At 43.7% G+C, this 19,981-nt stretch overlaps 1 protein-coding gene across 8 annotated transcripts in view; it reads right to left on the bottom strand.

Annotated features, from left to right (window-relative positions):
- The window catches only part of TIAM1 (TIAM Rac1 associated GEF 1), a 438,421-nt gene that overhangs the window by 68,686 nt on the left and 349,754 nt on the right, over window positions 1-19,981 (bottom strand). For all 8 annotated transcript variants that reach the window (XM_049858598.1, XM_049858601.1, XM_049858599.1 and 5 more), the window contains 2 exons: window positions 12,281-12,362; window positions 4,089-4,175 (listed from right to left, as the gene is read on the bottom strand). In XM_049858598.1, the coding sequence (XP_049714555.1) occupies window positions 4,089-4,175; window positions 12,281-12,362 (169 nt within the window). The remainder of the gene's footprint in view (window positions 1-4,088; window positions 4,176-12,280; window positions 12,363-19,981) is intronic.

Below are 19,981 nucleotides of genomic sequence, written 5' to 3'. Positions count from 1 at the left end.
TGGAAGGTTACATCCATTGAAAACCCCATGGAGCACAGTTCTACTCTGACTTACATAAGGCTGTCATGAGTTGGAATCAACTCAAAGGCTTCAAGTTCGTTTCTCCTTTTTTTTTTTTTTAATCACCCATAGTTAGTGACTCGGACTAGACCCTGCACCAGGGTTACTCAACCTCAGCCCTGTGGACACTTTGGGTTGGATAATTCTTTGGTGGGGAAGGTGTCATCTGTACTGTGGGATGTATAGCAGGATCCTTGGCCTGAACCTACTAGATGCCAGTAGCATCTCCCACTCGTGACAGGGAAGAGGGGACAAAATGGCCCTGGTTGAGAACAACTGTTGAAAATCCAATGGGAATCCCTTCAAGGGACTTAATCAGAAGTTTGACATAATCTGACCCAAGCTGCACAAAGCTCACCCTAGCTGCTAGTGTGAGCATACACTGAATCAGATATGCAATAAAGCAAGTCACATGAAGAAGAGGTGAATTTAAAGGGTTTGGTAAACCAATGCAGTAAATACAAGTTTGCCACATGACTTCCTTAACATAAAAAAATCTTAATGTCTAAGATTAAGAAGGAAAAGCAAATGAAATGAGATTATCTTTGCTCAAGACCCAAAACACAGTTAGACTGTGGGAGGAAAGATCCACTTCCATTCACTCCATGTGGGACACTGGTCTTTCACCTGCAATCCCGATTTCAGCACTGCTTGTCATACACAGATTTGTAAAATTTAAAAATGCGAGAAGGAGAATCGTGGGCAAGATGGCACAGAGAGCTGGATATACAGTTATCTGAGCAAGTTTCCACAAAGAACATTCACCTACAGGTCAGGGTGCAAATTGTCTAGAGCAGAGTGGCACATGACTTTCTTGACCTGGTGTGCAGCTATTGGTAGAAAATTTAGATGACAGCAAAGAAAATGCCTGATCCCAACTGTTCTGAATTGAATAAAACCCATTGCCGTCCAGTCAATTCCAACTCATAATGACCCTACAGAACATAGTAGAACTGCCCCATAGATTTTCCAAGGTGCTGCTGGTGGATTCAAACTGCCAACCTTTAGGTTAGCAGCGGAGCTCTTAACCGCTACGTCACCAGGGCTTCACTGGATTGAATAGTGTCCCACTAAAACTCACGTCCACCTGGAACCTCAGAATGTGACCTTATCTGGAAATACGGTCTTTGCAAATATAATTAGTTGAGATGGCGTCATACTAAATTGAGATAGACCCTAAGCCAATGAATCATGTCTTCATAAAAGAAAAGAAAGGAAGTTGAGGACACAAACCCACAGACACACAGGGAAAAAGGCCAAACGGAAGCAGGGCCTGGAGTGATGCAGCTATAGGCTAAGGAACACCAACGACTGCCAGCAAAACCAGAAGCCAAGAGAGAGGCTGAAACAGATTCTCCCCTAGAGCCTTCAGAGCTTGCCAACGCCCCAACATTGGACTTAAGAACAGTGAGACAATACATCTCTGTTGTTCTAAGCCATTCAGTTTGTGGTAATTTGTTATATGGCAATCCTAGGAAATGAATACACCAACCTCAGATGTCTCCAAGAGCAGAAGGATGGGAGTAGAACAATGGACCAAAACAAACATGCCCAAATTAAACAGGGATAAAGCATGTAGGTTCCACAAGTACAGCCAACACGAGATCCAACTAATAGCAGTCTACATGTGCAGAGGGCCAGGTAAAGCCAGAACCTGGGGACTGACCATCAGCTCATGACAAGCAAAAAGCCATATATGCAGCTAACAAAAATAAGCAAATAAAAACCAAACTTAGGCTGGACTAATGCAAACAGATTACTCAGATCCAGCTACAGGTTGGAGGTTGGAATCTACTCGGAGGTACCTTGAAAAAGAGGCCTGTGGATCTGCTTTTGAAAAATCAGCCACTAAAAATCCCATGGAGCACAGTTCTACTCTGACACACATGGGGCTGCCATGAACCGGAGTCAACACAACAGCAACTGGTTTAGGTATTGCCCCTCTAGACTCTCCCTGGTCCTACCATATTCTGGCCATTTTCAGAGGGGCAAGGGCACCCTGACCATATCCAGAGAGTAATGACCAGAGTTGGTTCTACAATCAAATGAATTACTGAAGGAACGTGGAAGTGTTGAACCTGCAAAAGACTTAGCAGTTGAAATACAATGATGTCAAAGCCTGGCTACAAAGAACTGGGAGAACCTAGACCAGTGAATGGAAGGTGAAGAAGGAGGATTTTTTTATAACCAGAGATCCCCCCCAAAGAGGCTGTATGGCCCACAGTGAGCTCTGTTGCCAGGGAGTGTTCAACTGGAGCCTAGATTTGCTATAAAACACCACCAGACCCTTTCCTGACACTGCCTTCTAGGTGCCAGGCATTTTAATGGCCTTCATGATACCAGGGGACAAGATGAACATTACTCCTGCATCTGCAGAGTGTTGTAAGATGTAAGTGGGCTGGAGCAGATGACTGCTAGTGTTCATCTAATGCCAGGTTCTCAGACTCAAACAGCTAAGACAGGATGTGACTGAAACCGTGGTGGCAGAGTTTCCCCGCCCCCATGCCACGCTGACTGGCACACTCATTTTGCCGAAAGAGATAAAAATCAGTCTTTAGGTTTGAAAGGGAAAAAATCCCATCAGCTCTATTGGCTGAGAGCTCAGTGAATATGTCAGACTCTGGCCTCTGGGCTGCCTTTGGCCAAGACAGCAAGGAAGGAAAGTCCCTCTCACTACAGTCCACGATGGAGGCATTGCTGTGACTTTACTTCCCCTTCGTCATTTCTGCGCCCAGTCTGCTGGTTGCGCTTCTCCAATGTTTACAGGTGATGTAACCTGCACGGGTGGCTCGTGGGCCAGGAACCACCCAGAGCTAAGCTGTAGCGGGACATGGAAGGAGGTGAAAGAGGGTGGCATTCCACCATTTTCCTGGCTGTGTCACTCAGCGGTCCCTAACAGAGACAAGGTACAATGCCCAAGCACAACAACCAGACGCCTTGGTCTTTTATACTGAACAGGTATAATCTTACCCCTGCCTGCATGAAACCAAACCCGGCAGCAAGAAGAATGAAAGAAAGGCTTCAAACGCACCTTCGCTTCCTTCTTCTTGCTGTGGGATTTAGTTTCATCCAGTCCAGGCAGTGGTGAAATAATGCCTACTGAGAGGAGTGGGTTGAATTAAAAAAAAAAAAAAAAATACTGTCATCGAGTCAGTTCTGACTCGTAGTGACCCTATAGGACAGAGTAGAACTGCCCCCGTAGGGTTTCTAAGGAGCAGCTAGTGTATTTGAACTGCCAACCTTTCGGTTAACAGCTGAGCCCTTAACCACTGCACCCCCAGGGCTCCTATGGGTTAAATAGTATCCTCTCAAAATTCATGCCCACCTGGAACATCAGAAAGTGACCTTATTTGGAAATACGGCCCTTGCAGATGTAATTACGTTAAGGTGAGATCATACTAGATTTCAGGTGAGCCCTAAATCCAATGGGTGGTATCCACATAAGAGGGCCATGTACAACGGACTACAGAGAGTCAGGGTTCCCCAAGCAGCTCAGAATGCACCAGGGGTTCATGGAGGGCATAGCAGGGACCAGCCCTCTCCTGAACCCCTCAGTCCTCAACTTACACAAGAATTCCCTCGTGAATAGAAGCAACTGAACATCTGTCTTGAAGAAGCTTTGCAGACTTGGGTGATGGCCAATGTCAGATTTGACCAGTGTGAACCAAAGCACAGAGGGGTCTTCCCAAATGTTCTGCTCCAGGAAGCCCTCCAAGACCTCCACATCAAACTAGAAGGTGGGGAAGGGTAATCTCTTATGATCAGAATGGAATTTCCAGCCAGCTCCATATAAATGGGCTCAGAATCAGATTTAATTGGTTTGAGAACATCCAAGACTTTGACACTTCTTGCTTACCTGAGTTTACTAAATAAAGTCCATGTGAAGGGTTTTCAGTGTCTTCACACGTTTCAGTATCTTAACATACGAACCCTTTCTGCTTGTCTGTCTCATCCACCAACTAGAGAGACCTCCAGAAGAGAATTTAAGAGAGACAGACCAACAGACACAGAGACATTCGTTGATTTACCATTCTTCGAAGCTAAACCAGTTTCCTTCACACTGTTCACGTAGAGCCTTCGGACACCATCTTCTTCCACAGAAGAAAGTGAAAACCCTATGAAACACAAAGACAGAATGGTCGAGCTTGTACCATGTGAGCCTGTAGCACATAGCAGGAAGTGCCTGCTGTGAACCCAGTATGTTCAATGTTTTGGTTATAGTTTGAAGCTATTGTTTTTCCTGGTTCATACTGTCTTACAAAACAACAATGTATTTTTAGATCAGTCTTAAAGAAGTCACTACTTGTAAAAACAAACCTTGTTGGGTACATCTACCTGGATTATTTTTTATACCTATTAATTCAAATGGAAAGAGATTATTTTGTTTTGTCCAACTTCCTGGTAAATGCCATAGTTTTGCTCTTTCTATAACCTCCTCCACCGCACAGGGCAGGAAGATGGGTCCCCTAGACTTTTTTCAGCCAACTTCTGTCCTACAATATATTACAACTGCTTGGTGTGTGTGTTGCTAGATGGACGCTGCTTTGATTTTTTAAGAACAATCTGCACCCAGGGGTCAGTAGCTTTTCATATTACAAATCCCATTTTATTGAAACTGACTGATTTCACAGCTCTACTAATATCTGCTTAGAAGACTATCCTATACTTACCTGGGCTCCCAGAGTTCAAACCTCACTTTTCAGCAAGGAGGCAGAACAAGACCCAGAGGTACTAAGTGGCTTAGGGAACAAAGGTGTTTCCATTCCCATGGCTACAAGCCCTGTTCACCTCTGTTTCTAGACAGTCTCGTGTCAAAGTCTTCCCTAGTCAATCAGCAGAATGTCCCCACCATTACCTACTTTCCTGCTGGACAAAAGCACCTCGGCAGACACTCCTAGAAGGGCAACGGGAATAAATGCAATTGTAAAGAGCTGACAGAATTTCAGCTCTGGGAGAAAAGAATCCCGTAATACAGACACCTGTCTTACTGCTGAGGGCAGAAGAAACAGTATGATTTAAAAAAAATAAAGCAGCAAACCACAACAAAACAAAACATTTCATCACAGGACTGGTTGGGTCCCAGGGAGTCACTGAGACTTTTCAGGCCATGTCACAATGAGTACATGTTTTCACTGCTGTTGTTGCTTAGTTCACAGGACCAGGAAATGGATAAGCTCACGTTGGTAAAACTGCCAACTGCCATCACCCACTACGCTGCCCTCACTCCCTGCGACGGGGAGAAACACAGGCCACCCTGTGGACTTTCCAGAGCCTTCATTTTACTCTCTTGTTCTGAATTCCATTTAGCATGAACATCCTTTCAACAATGCTTCTAACTTTGCAGATTAAGTTTCAAGAAACTCTGCTCAAATAAAAATATTTTTAAGTAAGAATCATTTAAGTGACATTAGCCCCTAACAGGTGGATTTACCAGCGTTTCAGCAGAGAATTTTTTTTTTTTCTTTTATCTGTTACAAAACAGTAAGACACAGAGGCAAAGGCTATGTCAGTGAGAAAGAATGGCCAGGAGTTATCAAAATAGAAGGGTTTCCTTTCTGAAATACTACCATTCCACAACATTCTGGGCTTGACTAAAAGGTGAAGGAGACACAATGTGTGGACAGCCAGCCACAAGTCATCATAAGCCAAAGTCAATGGAAATGGCTCTGTCATGGATTGAATTGTGTCCCCTAAAAATGTGTGTCAACTTGGCTAGGCTATAAATTCCCAGTATTGTGCAGTTGTCCACCATTTTGTGATCTGATGTGACTATCCTGTACTATAAATCCTAGGCTCTATGATGTTAATAAGGCAGGATTAGAGATAGGTATGTTAATAAGGCAGGACTCAGTCTGCAGGATTAGGTTATATCTTGAGTCAATCTCTTTTGAGATATAAAAAAGAGAAGCCAGCAGAGAGGAGAGGGACCTTATGCCACCAAGAAAGTGACATGGGGAACTGAGCGCGTCCTTTGGACCTGAGGCCCCTGCGCTGAGAAGCTCCCAGTGCAGGGGAAGACTGATGACAAGGACCTTCCCCAAGAGCCAACTTGGAGAGACAAAGCCTTCCCCTGGAGCTGGCACCCTGAATTCGGACCTCTAGCCTCCTAGACCACAAGAGAAAAACTTCTTTTGTTGAAGCCATCCACTTGTGCTATTTCTGTTACAGCAGCTCTACAAACTAAGACGGGGTTCATTTGCCTCTTCCTTTTTTGTGTGCTCCTTCTTAATAATCAAAAGCGAATGAAAACACAAAGCGCTGGCGAAGATGTGGAAGGACTGGAACCCTCCTCCACTCCTGGTGGGGATGTAAAGAGTGCGGCCGCTGTGGAAAACAGCTTGGCAGTTCCTCAAAAAATTAAACAGAATTACCATAGGACCCAGCAATTCCACTCATAGGTATATCCCCAAAAACTGAAAAGTAGGGACTCAAACAGATACTTGTATACCCGTGTTCACTACAGCATTCTTTATAAGAGCCAAAAGGTGGAAACAACCCAAATGTCCATCAACAGACAAATGAATAAACAAAACGTGGTATAGACATACAATGGAATCTCATTCAGCCATAACGAGAAATGAAGTGCTGATACATGTGACGACATGGATGAACCTTGGAAACGTGCTGCTCAGTGAAACAGGGCAGACTCAAAATGACAAACACTGTATGACTTCACTTACGTAAAACATCTAGGCCAGGGAATGCAGGATGACGAGTTGGTCAGTGGTTAGAGGGGATGGGTGGGGGCAGTGGGAAGTTACTGCTAGTTTTGGTTTGTTTTAAATAAAAATAAAAAAGAAATAAACGAAGGAAGGAGGAAGCCATTCAGTCTAATGACTGTAACTGATTACACAATCTGCACTGGGCATCTGGGTGCAAAGTATGAGTGCAATAAACAGATGTGACTTCTCATCTCCCCAGTAGGAGAGAGGACTGAAGAAAGAATGATGGCAAGAGGCTCCTCTCTGAAGACCACTCAATGACACATTAGGTTTGCACTAGGATTCCCACTGGACAACAGCCATCTAGGGTCACGGAGACACTGGTTCCTTTCTGTGCGCAAAAAAGACTGTTCTCCCCCCAATCTGCTGTGCACTATTGTGGGGGCTGAGAGTCCCCAAGGGGCAGCTTCCAATTCAAGCTGACAGTAATCTGCACACTGGGGGTAAAAAAGAACTACAAACATACCCTACATTAACAAATACAAAGAAAACATCCTGGAGCTGGATTTTTTTTTTCTTTTTTTTAAGATAAATGAAGAACATAATGATTTTCACAGGTCATCTGCAAAGTCAGAATGGTTTTTTTCTTTGAAGTAGGAAACGCAACATTCCAACTCCCAGCAAACAAATCGAATGTAGTCCAAAATTACTGCCAACGGGGGCAGAGGGAAGTCATCCGACATAAACCCAATGTATCCACTCAACCAGGCTTTAGATACAGAGGTGAAAGTACTGTGAGTGCCCGCAGGAAAAATGATCATGACGATGAAGCAAGTGATGAAAACTCACCGAAGAAACCATGACCAAACTGCTATGATAAACCAGCAGAATATCCTCCATACTGACATTAACGGTCAAAAAGAAATCATGACGACAACAGATAAGAGTGTCCAGAAAACAGTGAAGATTCAGAACATGGGACAAGTGCAGATAACTGTGAACAAAAACACCATCGTGTAAGAAGTCCCCAGAGAAAGAGGGGTTCTCACTAAAATAAAGTAGCTGCGATAATGCATCCCTCCACTCCAAGGCCGCCTAGGGGATCATCCTTAGCGGACCACAGGTCTATCTGAATTGTTTCAGATTCCGAAGGGTTGAATGCTGCATGTATCAAAAAGAAGACATTTCAATGGCACACAGGGATGACGGACAGTTAGCTATCCCCTGCTGTATAACAAATGCCCATAAGCTCAGTGGCTTACAACCACACCGATGTGTACTATGTCACAGTTCCTACAGGTCAGAAGTCTAGCCACAGCCTAGACGGGTCCCCAGGCTCAGAGTCTCTCACAGGCTGCAATCAGGGTGTCAGCCAGAGCTGCAGTCTCATCTCTGGGCTGAACTGGGGAATATCTGAGTTAATTCTGACAGTAAGGACTAAGAATCACCGAGCCAGCGTAGGAAGAGGGGCCGGGCTAGAAAACAACAGAGAGAAATTAGGCACGTGTTAAATCTTTAAATGTGTTCAGTTGGAAACTTAAGTCATATTTTCCTCCCTGAAGTGTTTCAAAACAAAAAACAGCACTTGGGTCTGCAGGGCCCTGTGGGTTTTTGCGTGTGTTTGTGTGCGTGTGTGTGTGGTATGCTAATAACCTGGACGTGGACTGAACTCAATATATACCAGGAAGCACACTTAGAAAAGCGCTAGCGTTATAGATGTTGTTGTCAGATGTCATGGAGTCGATTTCCACTGAGAGTGACCCCGTGTGGCAGAGTAGAATTGCCCCATAGGGTTTTCTAGGCTGTAATCTTTACCGGAACAGAATCGCCAGGTCTTTCTCCCACTGAGCCACTCGGTAGGTGGGTTCTAACCATCAATCTTTCAGTTAGCAGAAAAGTGCTTAATCGTTGTGTCACCAGGGCTTCTTAATATTAGCTATAAATAGACTGAATTTAGAACCCTCGGTAGCTTTTGAGGTCAGAGGCAGCCAGGTCTCCCAGGACTGGGGGACTACTCAGTCCCCTCAGTGAATATGCTGTCGGACCACCTAATGCCAACATGAACCTGGGCACTGGGAAGAAGGGGTTTGACTTGGTTTACTAGTGGTGCACAGCGGGGTTTTCCACGTGGGAGTCCAGGACTGTACAAACTGAGTACCTGACAGTGAGGACAGAAATGGAGATTACGCACCGAGGACCTTTTACGGCAATGTGACGTTGTCAGGATATCCAACAGCACAGGTGATCCATAACAGGTTGGAAATTAAAAACAAAACAACACCTCCTTCACCTCAGAAAGTGTGAGAACTGTTTACAACATGGCAGTCCTCCAGTTACGAACAAGATCCCTTCTTGAGTCTGCGTTTAAGTTGAATTTGTAGGTAAATTGTACCAGGCACATGCAGTTCTTATTTAGTGTCAGTTAGTCTAATGTTTGTCTTAGTATATGGTATGTATTTTACCTTTCTGTGCATACAGAACACTTAAGAAACACTCCCAAACCGTGCAACGTTTTCATGAGCTTCACAAAGTGGGATGTGCATTTGTTATTGTGAACCACTATATGTATTTAACTCAAACTTTTTATACAGTGGTCATTATGGCAGTCCATTCTTAAGTACGAGTTGTCCGTAGTCAGACGTTCGTAACCCGGACTGCCTGCAGTCTCTAGGCTGAGGCTCTGTCCTCCGTTTAACACCCTCAGTGTGCAAATGTAAATGGCTTCTGTGAGCAGTCCAATCACTCCACTGAAGAATACAGCGATTATACACTCAGTTGCTATTTCTGAGTCCAAAACCCACTCAGCCTTAGAACTGGATCCCAAGAGCTCTAAAATTCAGCCTGCTCCAGCTACCGTCTACCGGAACCAGGTAACCACTTGCTGTGCAGTTGTCTCTGACTCCCGATGACCCCCATGTGTATGAGTAGAACTCTGCTCCACAGGATTTTCAATGGCTAATTTTTTTAAAGGAGATCACCAGGCCTTTCTTCTGAGGAACATCTGGATGGACTTGAACCTCCAGCCAGCATGAGAGTGCATTAGCCATTTGCACCACCCAGGGACTCCTGTTACTAGCTAGAATTTACCCTTATTCAACAGATATTAAGTAATAAAGAGAAAACAGGAGTGGTCCTGGAGCTTTTTACTCTGGAAGATACAGGCTCTTATTTATACCACTGCTACCAAAAAAAAGCAGGGCTTAATTACTGAGGTCACGCTTCTGCTGTGGAATAAGCCTTTCATAAACATTTATCCCTTGCCATCAAAAATATCGTCTGGCTTTATGATGTCTTCAGTTTCAAGGTCAAGAAGTAAGCAGCATGAAGGTGCAATGTACGTAGGTAGGGGTTCAAAATTAGGTTCTCTTCATTAGACTCTAACAGCCTAGTGGGCATTACGAGATGAAGACTGTTGCCTGTAGGAGGGGGTGCAGAAGGAATATGAAGTCCCACTGCTCTGTAAAGCTTTTCGAGAACTTCAGAGGCTGAAGAGCTGAGTCATCTCATCCAGAGAAATCTAAGGGAGCACACGCAGTGTCCTTTATGTCTTTTCCCCAGACGCTTCTGGCACACAGTAGGGCTGTACTTCTCTGCCCCTGGGGGTAGGTGTGGCCGTGTGACTTGCTTTGCCCAGTGAACTGCGAGTGACCTAGCAGCTGACTGGCCAGAGCCTCCCTTCTCTGCAAAGTGACAGACAAGGACCCAGGCAGCACAGCTGGGTCCTGGAGTGAGAACAACACAGAGAAAGCTCTCCAGGAAACCCAGGGTCTTTGGTGTCTTAGTATCCCTGTAACAGCAACCACAAGTAGGTGATTTAACAGACAAACTTATTTTCTCACAGTTCAGGAGGCTGGAAGTCCGAACTCATGACACTGGCTCTAAGGGAAGGCTCTCTCTGTGTTGGCTCAAGGGAAATCTTTGTGTCAGCCTCTCTAGCTCAGGCATTTCTCCATGCCTTGGTGATCTCTACTTGAGACATAGATCTTTGCTTGTCTCTGTGCCTAACATGCTTTTTGTACCTCAAAAAAGGTTAAAGGCCCACCCTACACTGATACGGCCTCATTAACATAACAAAGAAACCCCTATTCCCAAATGGGATTGCATCCACAGGCATTAAAAAAAAAAAAAAACCCAGTGCCGACAAGTCAATTCTGACTCATAGCAACCCTATAGGACTGAGTAGAACTGCCACATAGGGTTTCCAAGGAGCACCTGGTGAATTCAAACTGCCAACCTTTTGGTTAGCAGCCATAGCTCTTAACCACTATGCCACCAGGGTTTCCATCCACAGGTATACAGGTTAGCATTCCAACACATATTTTTGGAGGACACAATTCAATCCATAACATCCACAATGGACACACTGCAAGTATCAGAAATAAATTTGTTTTGAGCCTTTGAGCTTTGAGGCTCTTTGTTACCTCAGCTTAACCTCACCTCTCCTGACTAATACAGCGTAATATGGATTTCCCTACTTCATTTTACTGAAGCACCAATTCTATTCGTGTTAAGTTGTTCAGTGTAATGCTAAGGAGACTAGTTTTCAACCTATGAAAAGGAGTATAGATTTATCTGTGCCAGAATATAGACACCCGTGTTGAAAAGACTTAGTATTGCAGGCCTGACTGCTATCCTTTAAAAGTCCTGCATACAAGGTTGGCTTTTGGCTATTTTCTGGGAACTTAGATTTTGGGAGGGTTCCCATCACCCTAACTGATAAGGGTGGTTTACTTCACCTAAACTGTCTGTACAAACACTGTGATTTATGGGAACACTTACTCTCCTCTGGGAGTTTGGAATTTTGGTACATGAGAGGCAGGGGCTGCCTAGGTGACCAACTTCCAGTAAAAACCCTGGGCACCGAGTCTTCCACAAGCTTCCCTGGTAGACAGCATTTCACAAGTGTTGTCACAACAGGAATTAAGCATGTCCTATCTGACTCCACTGGGAGCGGATTTGTGGAGGCGTGCGCCTGGTTTCCTCTGGACATCGCCATGCACCCTTTCCCTTTGCTGACTTTGGTCTGTACCCTTCCACGGGGATATTACAGCCGTGAGGACGACTGTTTCTCTGAGTCCCGCAAATCCTCAGACAGAGCTGGGATCCACTCGACAGCAACTGGTTAGGGTTTTGGGTTTTTTTGCGGGGAGGAGTCCTCCTTATGACTCAGCAAATCTGGGAGTGGTCGTGGGCACCCCAGGTGCAACACCAAAATAATTTCCTTCAACATTACTTTGAGTTGGCGGGAACAATGCGTATGTTCACTAACGTATAAGATAATTCAAAATGATTTGCTCCTAATATATCTATTTGCTTTCTATGACAGTAAAACACCAATAGCTAAAGTTACGAAATTCAAGGCCAAACCCTCATTGTACACAGGGCTAACACCTCTTTTTTACTAATCTGGCTACTCTGCAGGGCACAGAAGGCAGCCAAGCTATCTGTTTAAATAGGCCCCAGAGGCATTTTACCGAATTGTAAATAAGTGCATGTTTACACAGGAATTGCTTTGACTTGAAACACAAACACCAAAGAGGGAAGAAAAATAAACGTACCATAATTATCAGCCACTGTATCTGACTTCTCAATCTGGATGCTCTGTGTGACTTTTGGACAAATTTCAATTTCTTTGTATAGCTGAAAATTACAAAGAGGAGTCTAATTAGGATTTCATTATAAATAGTATAATCATTATGGTCATCATTTTGTAAAGCGATTTGTTCACAACTGATACTTGAATGCGAATTTTCATCACATCCCAGCCTTTTTAATGAGCTGAACCCATGAAGAGTCAAAAATAGAAACATGCAGCTCACACTGCAAAATTAGCTATAGTTCTAGTTTATAAATAGCCCCAACATCACTCTGTGTGTGTCTTTTCCCACCTTATCTTCATCCGAGACCTGAAAAATAACCCCAAAGTAAAGGAAAATCTCAGCCAGCGAGCAAAAAATAAATTACTAAAATCAAAAAGAGGTTATAAAGATTTTGACATAGGATTCATGGAAATAAAAATCTCTGGGCTTCATTCTTTTCTGTTCACATACCAAAAAGTTCATCGTAGTACCAATAAAAAACCGAAAACCAAACCCACTGCCATGAAGCTGATTCCAACTCAGAGCAACCCTATAAGACAGATCGGAACTGCCCCATAGAGTTTCCAAGGGGTGGCTGGTGGATTTGAACTTCTGACCTTTTGGTTAGCAGGTGAATGTTTAGCCACTGCGCCACCAGGGCTCCAGGTGGTACAAATAGATAGAAACAAATTATAGCATTGAAGCAGACCAACAGCTTATTTAGATTGAGAATATTCTCTCTTAGCCACTGGATTGTACCAATTTAGCTAGAAAACATAAATACACCAATTAATCAACCTTCTAGAAACCCAAGAAGCCTAGGAACACCAAGATAATAGATCAATGTGTACTTCACATATAAGAAATTTATAGTTCAAAATTTTGTAATTGAATTGAATTTTCACATATCTGGACCTATCATTGTCAAGACGATAATTTAGGAAGTTTTTACCATTCGTCCTTATCCCTCACACTGACCGTAAGAGGCCACTGTGATCTCCATTTTACACATAAAGAGAACAAGGTCAGCACTTTGAATCTACCAGCGGCCCCTTGGAAACCTTACAGCGCTGTGCTGCTCTGTCCTAAAGGGTCGCTATGAGTTAGTCGGAATCGATTTGACCGCAACACGTTTTAAGGTCACAAGGCCAGTATGGGCAGAGCTGGAAAGGGACTCCAGGCCTCACTGCTGGCTCCAAAGCCACAGCTCCTTTGAGGACATTGCAATGCCTCCCAGACCACCTGGGGTGGGGAGGGACTCACACCTGTTGCTGTAGAGTAGATTCTGACTCATGATGACCCCGGGTGTTACCTTGTGAGACTGAGCTCCACAGGATTTTCTTGGTGTAGTCTTTTAGAGAAGCAGATCGCCAGGCATTTCTTCCACGGTGCCAACTGGGTGGGTTTGAACCGTCAACCTTTAGTTGAGCGAAAACTGTGTGCGCCACCCTGGGACCGCTGGTGGCACTCAGGGATACCAAAATAAAGGGAACCAACCTTCTTAGGTAAGTAAGCCAAAGGCCATTTCCAAAATTTACAATAAAAAAAATCCCAAAACTAATAAACGTATCAAAGGCTAACTTAATTTTCTTCAGGCACTTGAGGGGTGGGAAAGGTGAGTAAAATTGCTTAGGATGGAGAAGCCTGGAAACCAGGCTGCTGCAGGAATGCCAAAGGGGGGAGGGGTGTGCTTAGGAATGTTAGACAGCCAAGGCCCTCCGGAACACCCTGCTCTAAAGCCCCTTCCAAACACACTGTGGCGTAACTGAATGATGTTTTATTTTTATGCTTCAGAAAATTTTCACGCAAATAAATTCCCAAATTAGAAGATACCGGTTATACTGACTTATTCAGAAAATATGGCCATCAAAATTTTAAGTACCAAATACAATAAAGTTTCTGATATACTTCTTCATGGCACAGACTGCTCAAAAAATTTTTGTCAAATGTGTTGCTCACTTCAACTTACCTGGAACCTTAGTTTTTTTTTTTTTCCCACAAATTTCCCTGAAAGTCAACCACTTCCCCCAGGTGGCAGTATATCACTGTTCATTCTAATGAAGTCCCCACAGTTCCACCCAGTTTTCCAAAGATCCAGTGGGTATATGGCTTTCTCAACAGTCTTTGCTAATCCTACTTCTAGGGCATCGCTAGAAGTCAGAACCCACTCAACAGCACTTTAACAACAACAATGCTACTTCCTACTTTTCTTCGTAATTTGTGGGACAACCTTCATGTCTCTTACCAGTCTCAGACCATAACTTGTCATCTGGACAGGTCCCTTACCCACAAAGTCCTTTCTTGGGCTGGTTAGACCAATGCCAAGTTTAGTAAACAGCACTAATAAAATCTGTATATTTTCAAAAAAGGTCTGTGCCTGAAGACATAACTTTTAAGTAATTATTTTACGTGTTTTTGGTAAAACCTTACATAGCAAATTGGGTTCCAATTTGACAGTTTCTATACAAACTGTTCAGTGATATTGTTGTTAGGTGCAGTTGAGTTGGTTCCGACTCATAGCGACTCTACGCGCAAAAGAACGAAACACTGCCCTGTCCTGCGCCATCCTTACAATCATTATGCTTCAGCTCATTGTTGCAGTCACTGTGTCAATCCACCTTGTTGAGGGTCTTCCTCTTTTCCGCTGATCTTGTACTTTGCCAAGCATGATATCCTTCTCCAGGGACCGATCCCTCCTGACAACACGTACAAAGTATGTAAGACGCAGTCTTGCTATCCTTGCTTCGAAGGAGCATTCTGGCCGTACTACTTCCAAGACAGATTTGTTCGTTCTTTTGGCAGTCCATGGTATACTCAATATTCTTTGCCAACGCCACAATTAGTTACATTTTTCACAGTGTGTCAACATTCTTTTTAATTGCATTCTGGTTGTTCCGTTAAGACATATTTTTAATGCAACCACAATATCTAAATTTTGAAATTTAGCACTTTTAAGCATAGTGGTCAAAGCAATCAACTGCTAACCAAAAGGTCAGCAGTTCAAAACCACCAGCGGTTCCTTGGGAGAAAGATGCGACAGTCTGCTTTCATAAAGATTACAGCCTTAGAAACCCTGTGGGGTTGCTGTGAGTCAGAATCAGCTTGACAGCAGTGAGTTTGGCTTTTTTTTTTTTTTTTAAATATATATCTATAAGTATCTTTGAGAATGAATTCTCACATACATTCTATTTCATTAAATCAATGACAATGTTTTCTCCTTCTCCAGATACCAGGTTAGACCATCAGACTAGAACCTACTTACCCTGAGTGATCACAACCATTTCTTATCTCGTTGCTTTGGACTGGCCTCTTCCAAGCCACCGACAGCTCTTGCCTCACTAGCCTCAAACCTGCTCCCTGTTTCTTCTTCTTCTATGCCCTGTGGTCCACTGCCCACAGAGCAGCTGGAGTGAGCCTTAGGCAAAAGTCACATAATGTCCTTCCTCTCTCAAAGTTTTCCCTCTAACTTAAACATGTTAGCAGGACCTCCAAGACCCTACCAGCCCAGCGGCCTCATCCCCTCATCTTCCATACCCTCCCCCTTGCTGACCGTCCTGAAGTTGATCTTCCCATCACCCCAAGTAAGCCACTCACACCCCCATGCCCACCCTGCACCAGGCCTCATACAGCATTGTACCTTCGGCCTATGTGATGGTTACTTTTATGTGTCAACATGGCTGGCTTATAGTTCGACCACCCATCTGTCAGGTTGTCGTACTGTGTGTGCATGTTGCTATGATGCTGGAGGATACGCCACAGGTATTTCAAATACCAACAGAATCACCCATGGTGGACAGGTTTTAGTGGAGCTTCCAGACTAAGACAGGCTAGGATGAAAGACTTGGTAATCTATTTCCAAAAATTAGCCAATGGAAATTCTATGGATCATGCAGAATATTGTTCAATATAGTACTGGAACATGAGTTCCCCAGGTTAGAATGCACTCAAAATACACATTGGCTGCAAAAACGAACTCAGGCATAACAATGATCTTGACGATGGTGTAAGACTGGGCAATGTTTCATTCTATTGCACATCAGGTCACCATGAATAGGGTGTGACTCAATGGCAACTAACAACATAAATCCACTACTGTTGAGTCACTTCCTACTCATAGCAGCACTATAGGGCAGAGGAGAGCTGCCGCACAGGGTTTCCAAGGCTGTAATCTTTACAGAAGCCAACTGCCGCATCCCTAGGAGTGTCTGATGGATTCAAACTGCCGACCTTTTGGTTAGCAGCTGAATGCCTTCACCACTGCTCCACCAGAGCACCCAACAACAATGAGGTACCCAGTTATTTAACCAAACACTAACACAGGTGCTGCTGTGAAGGTATTTTGTAACATCTATAACTGACATTCCGTAAGGCAGACTACCCTAAATCACTTGTGTGAGGCTTCATCTAATCAGTTAAGGCCTTAAGAGCAAAATCTGAGGTTCCTTTAAGAAGAAATTCTGCGTGAAGACTGCAGCACTAACTCCTGCCTCAACTTCCATGCTGCTAGTCTGAGCTATGGATTTTGGACTGATCGGCCCCCACGATCGCATCAGCCAATTACCTGAAATAAATCTCTTCATATATCCCTATAACTACCTACCGACCTACACACACGTATGTATGTAGAAACAAACATATATCCTTAAAATCTCTCTCTACATATATACACACACACATATTGTATGTGTGAATGTATGTATGTGTATACACATATATATGCCACTGCCGTCAAGTCGATTCTGACTAATAGTGACCCTATATGACAGAGTAGAACTGCCCAAAGGGTTTCCATGGCTGTAATCTTTATGGAAGCAGGCTGTCACATCCATCTCCCATGGACTAGCTGGTGAGTTTAAAGCAGTCGAGCGTTTTAACCACTGCATCACCAGGGCTCCATATATAAATTGTTGTTGTTAGGTGTAGTCCAGTCGGTTCTGACTCGTAACAACCCCATGCACAACAGAAACACTGCCCGGTCCTGTGTTATCCTCACAATTTGTTATGTTTGAGCCTACTGTTGCAGCCACTGTGTCAATTTATCTCATTGAGCGTCTTCCTCTTTTTCACTACCTTACCAAGCATGATGTCCTTCTCCAGGAACTGGTTCCTCCTGACAACATGTCCAAAGTACATGAGATGAAATCTCGCCATCCTCGCTTCCAAGGAGCACTCTGGCTGCACTTCTTCTAAGACAGACTTGTTCATTCTTCTGGTAGTCCACAATATATTCAATATTCTTCGCCAACACCATAATCCAAAGGTATCAATTCTCCTTTGGTTTTCCTTATTCATTGTCCAGTTTTCACATGCATATGAGGCAACTGAAAATACCATGGCTTGAGTCAGGCACACCTTAGCCCTCAAAGTTATATCTTTGCTTTCAAACACTTTAAAGAGGTCTTTTACAGCAAATTTGCCCAATGGCAGCATAGTGGCTTAAGCATTTGGCTGCTAACTAAAAGATCAGCAGTATGGATCCATCAGCCATTCTTTGGAAACCCAGTGGGATAGTTCTATTCTGTCTTATAGAGGGTTGGGTTGTTTTTTTGTTTTTTGCCCAATGCAATGTGATGTTTGATTTCTTGACTGCTGCCTCCATGCATGTTGCTTGTAGATCCAAGTAAAATGAAATCCTTGACAACTTCAATATTTTCTTTGTTTATAATGATGCTGCTTATTGGTCTAGTTGTGAGGATTTTTGTTTTATGTTGAGGTGTACTCCATACTGAAGACTGTAGTCTTTGATCTTCATCAATAAGTGCTTCAAATCCTCTTCACTTTCAGCAAGCAAGGTTGTGTCATCTGCATATCAAAGGTTGTTGATGAGCCTTCCTCTAATCATACAGGTTCTTTGGAGGAGCCTTGGTGGCACACTGCTTAAATGGCTTGGCTGCTAACAGTAAAGTTGGCAGTTTGAACCCACCAGCTGCTCCACAGGAGAAAGATGTGGTGCTCTGCCTCCATAAAGATTACAGCCTTGGAAACCCAATAGGGCAGTTCTACTCTGTTCTACAGGGTCACTAGGAGTTGGAATTGACTTGATTGCAATGGGTTGGGTTTTTTTGGGTGGGGTGGGGGGTATAAACTCTTCTTCTTCAGAACCCTGACTGATATAGTCTACAACGCTTTTCTCCAAAATCCGTCTATGACTCACTCCTCACTGCATTCAGCTCTCTGTTGGAACATCACATCTGAAAGAGCAGCAGCAGCACTGCTGAAGGCCCCATTGCTCTCTATTCACCTGCCCTTTTTCTTTATAGCTCTTACCATCCCTGACACGTTACACATTTACACGTTTTCACATCTGTCTCCATAAACTTTAACATAGGTTCCACAGGAACAGAGATTTTTAGAAAGGTGCCAAAAACCCAAAAACAAACCTGCTGCCGTCGAGTCAATTCCAACTCATAGGGACCTTATAGGACAGAGCAGAATTGCCCCACAGAGTTTCCAAGAAGCGCCTGGTGGAATCGAACTGCTGACCTCTTGGTTAGCAGCCGCAGCACTTAACCACTACGCCACCAGGGTTTCCAGAATGGTGCCAGGCACTTAATAAATGCTAAATAAATATCTGCTGAATGAATAAATAAATTCATTGCTGTTTCTGCAAACTCTTTATTTCCACCTGTCACTTTAAGAAAAACACATTAAGTATGGGCTTTTGAAAAGGCAGTGTCTCCATGGATTACAACCATATTCATTATCATTCCATGGACTGGGCCCAATAACCAACTCATCAGGAAAACATAGCCAAGGAGGGATCGCTTACATTAAAACTGGCAAAGCAGAGAAGTAGATGACTAACTATCCCTAGGTATTCATAAGTAAGAGAACTTCCTATGCCCACAAGTAAACAAATTACCCCCAAAAAATCTTTAAAATCTAATACATACTTTTGCTAATAACTACTGACCTTATTACTAAAGAACGTTTGACAAAACAATGGCAGAGAATAGAATATTTTGGGACAGTCGAATATGAATGAGTCATTTATGGGGAAACTGCCTGGAACATCTGTGAGCTTCCCTAGTCCATTAAAAACAAGATGGAGGTGAGCAAGGAAAACGAAATAACCATGTATGGTCTGATGCTTGTTCACTAAGAGACAACGAAGGGACTATACGCAAACTCTCAAAAGCATCCAGAAACGTGGTGCATTCAGAAGACTCCCTGGTTTGGAACGACACCGCTGTTGTTAGCTGCTGTCGAGTCGGCTCCAACCCGTGGTGACCCATGTATAATAGAACGAAATGTTGCCCGGTCCTGAGCCAGTCAAACCACTGACGTGTGTGAGTCCGTCTTTTTGCTTTAGATTCTTTTTAAAAATTATAGTTATAACATGGAACAATTGCAGCTACAACAAACTATGCTTGGCATAACTTAGTCTCCTCGGCTGGGTGAGACCCTACGATGGCCAAATCTTAACAATAATAAGTCAATACAATTTCAAAAGATACGTATCAATCAAGCACCTAAACCCAAAAACACCAAACCATTGCCGTTGGCTCAATTCCAATTCATAGCAACCCTATAACATACAGCAGAACTGCTCCGCAGGGTTTCTAAAGCTATAATCTTTAAGGAAGCAGACTGCTACACCTTGCTCCCGTGGAACAGCTGGTAGGTTCAAACCACCAACCTTTTGGTTAGCAGATGAGTGCTTTAACCACTGTGCCACCA

The sequence above is a fragment of the Elephas maximus genome, chromosome 18 (genome assembly GCF_024166365.1).
Source record: "Elephas maximus indicus isolate mEleMax1 chromosome 18, mEleMax1 primary haplotype, whole genome shotgun sequence".
NCBI lineage: Eukaryota > Metazoa > Chordata > Mammalia > Proboscidea > Elephantidae > Elephas > Elephas maximus.
The sequence above is the reverse complement of the archived record's forward strand: the minus strand, read 5'-3'. Positions and strand labels throughout refer to the sequence as shown.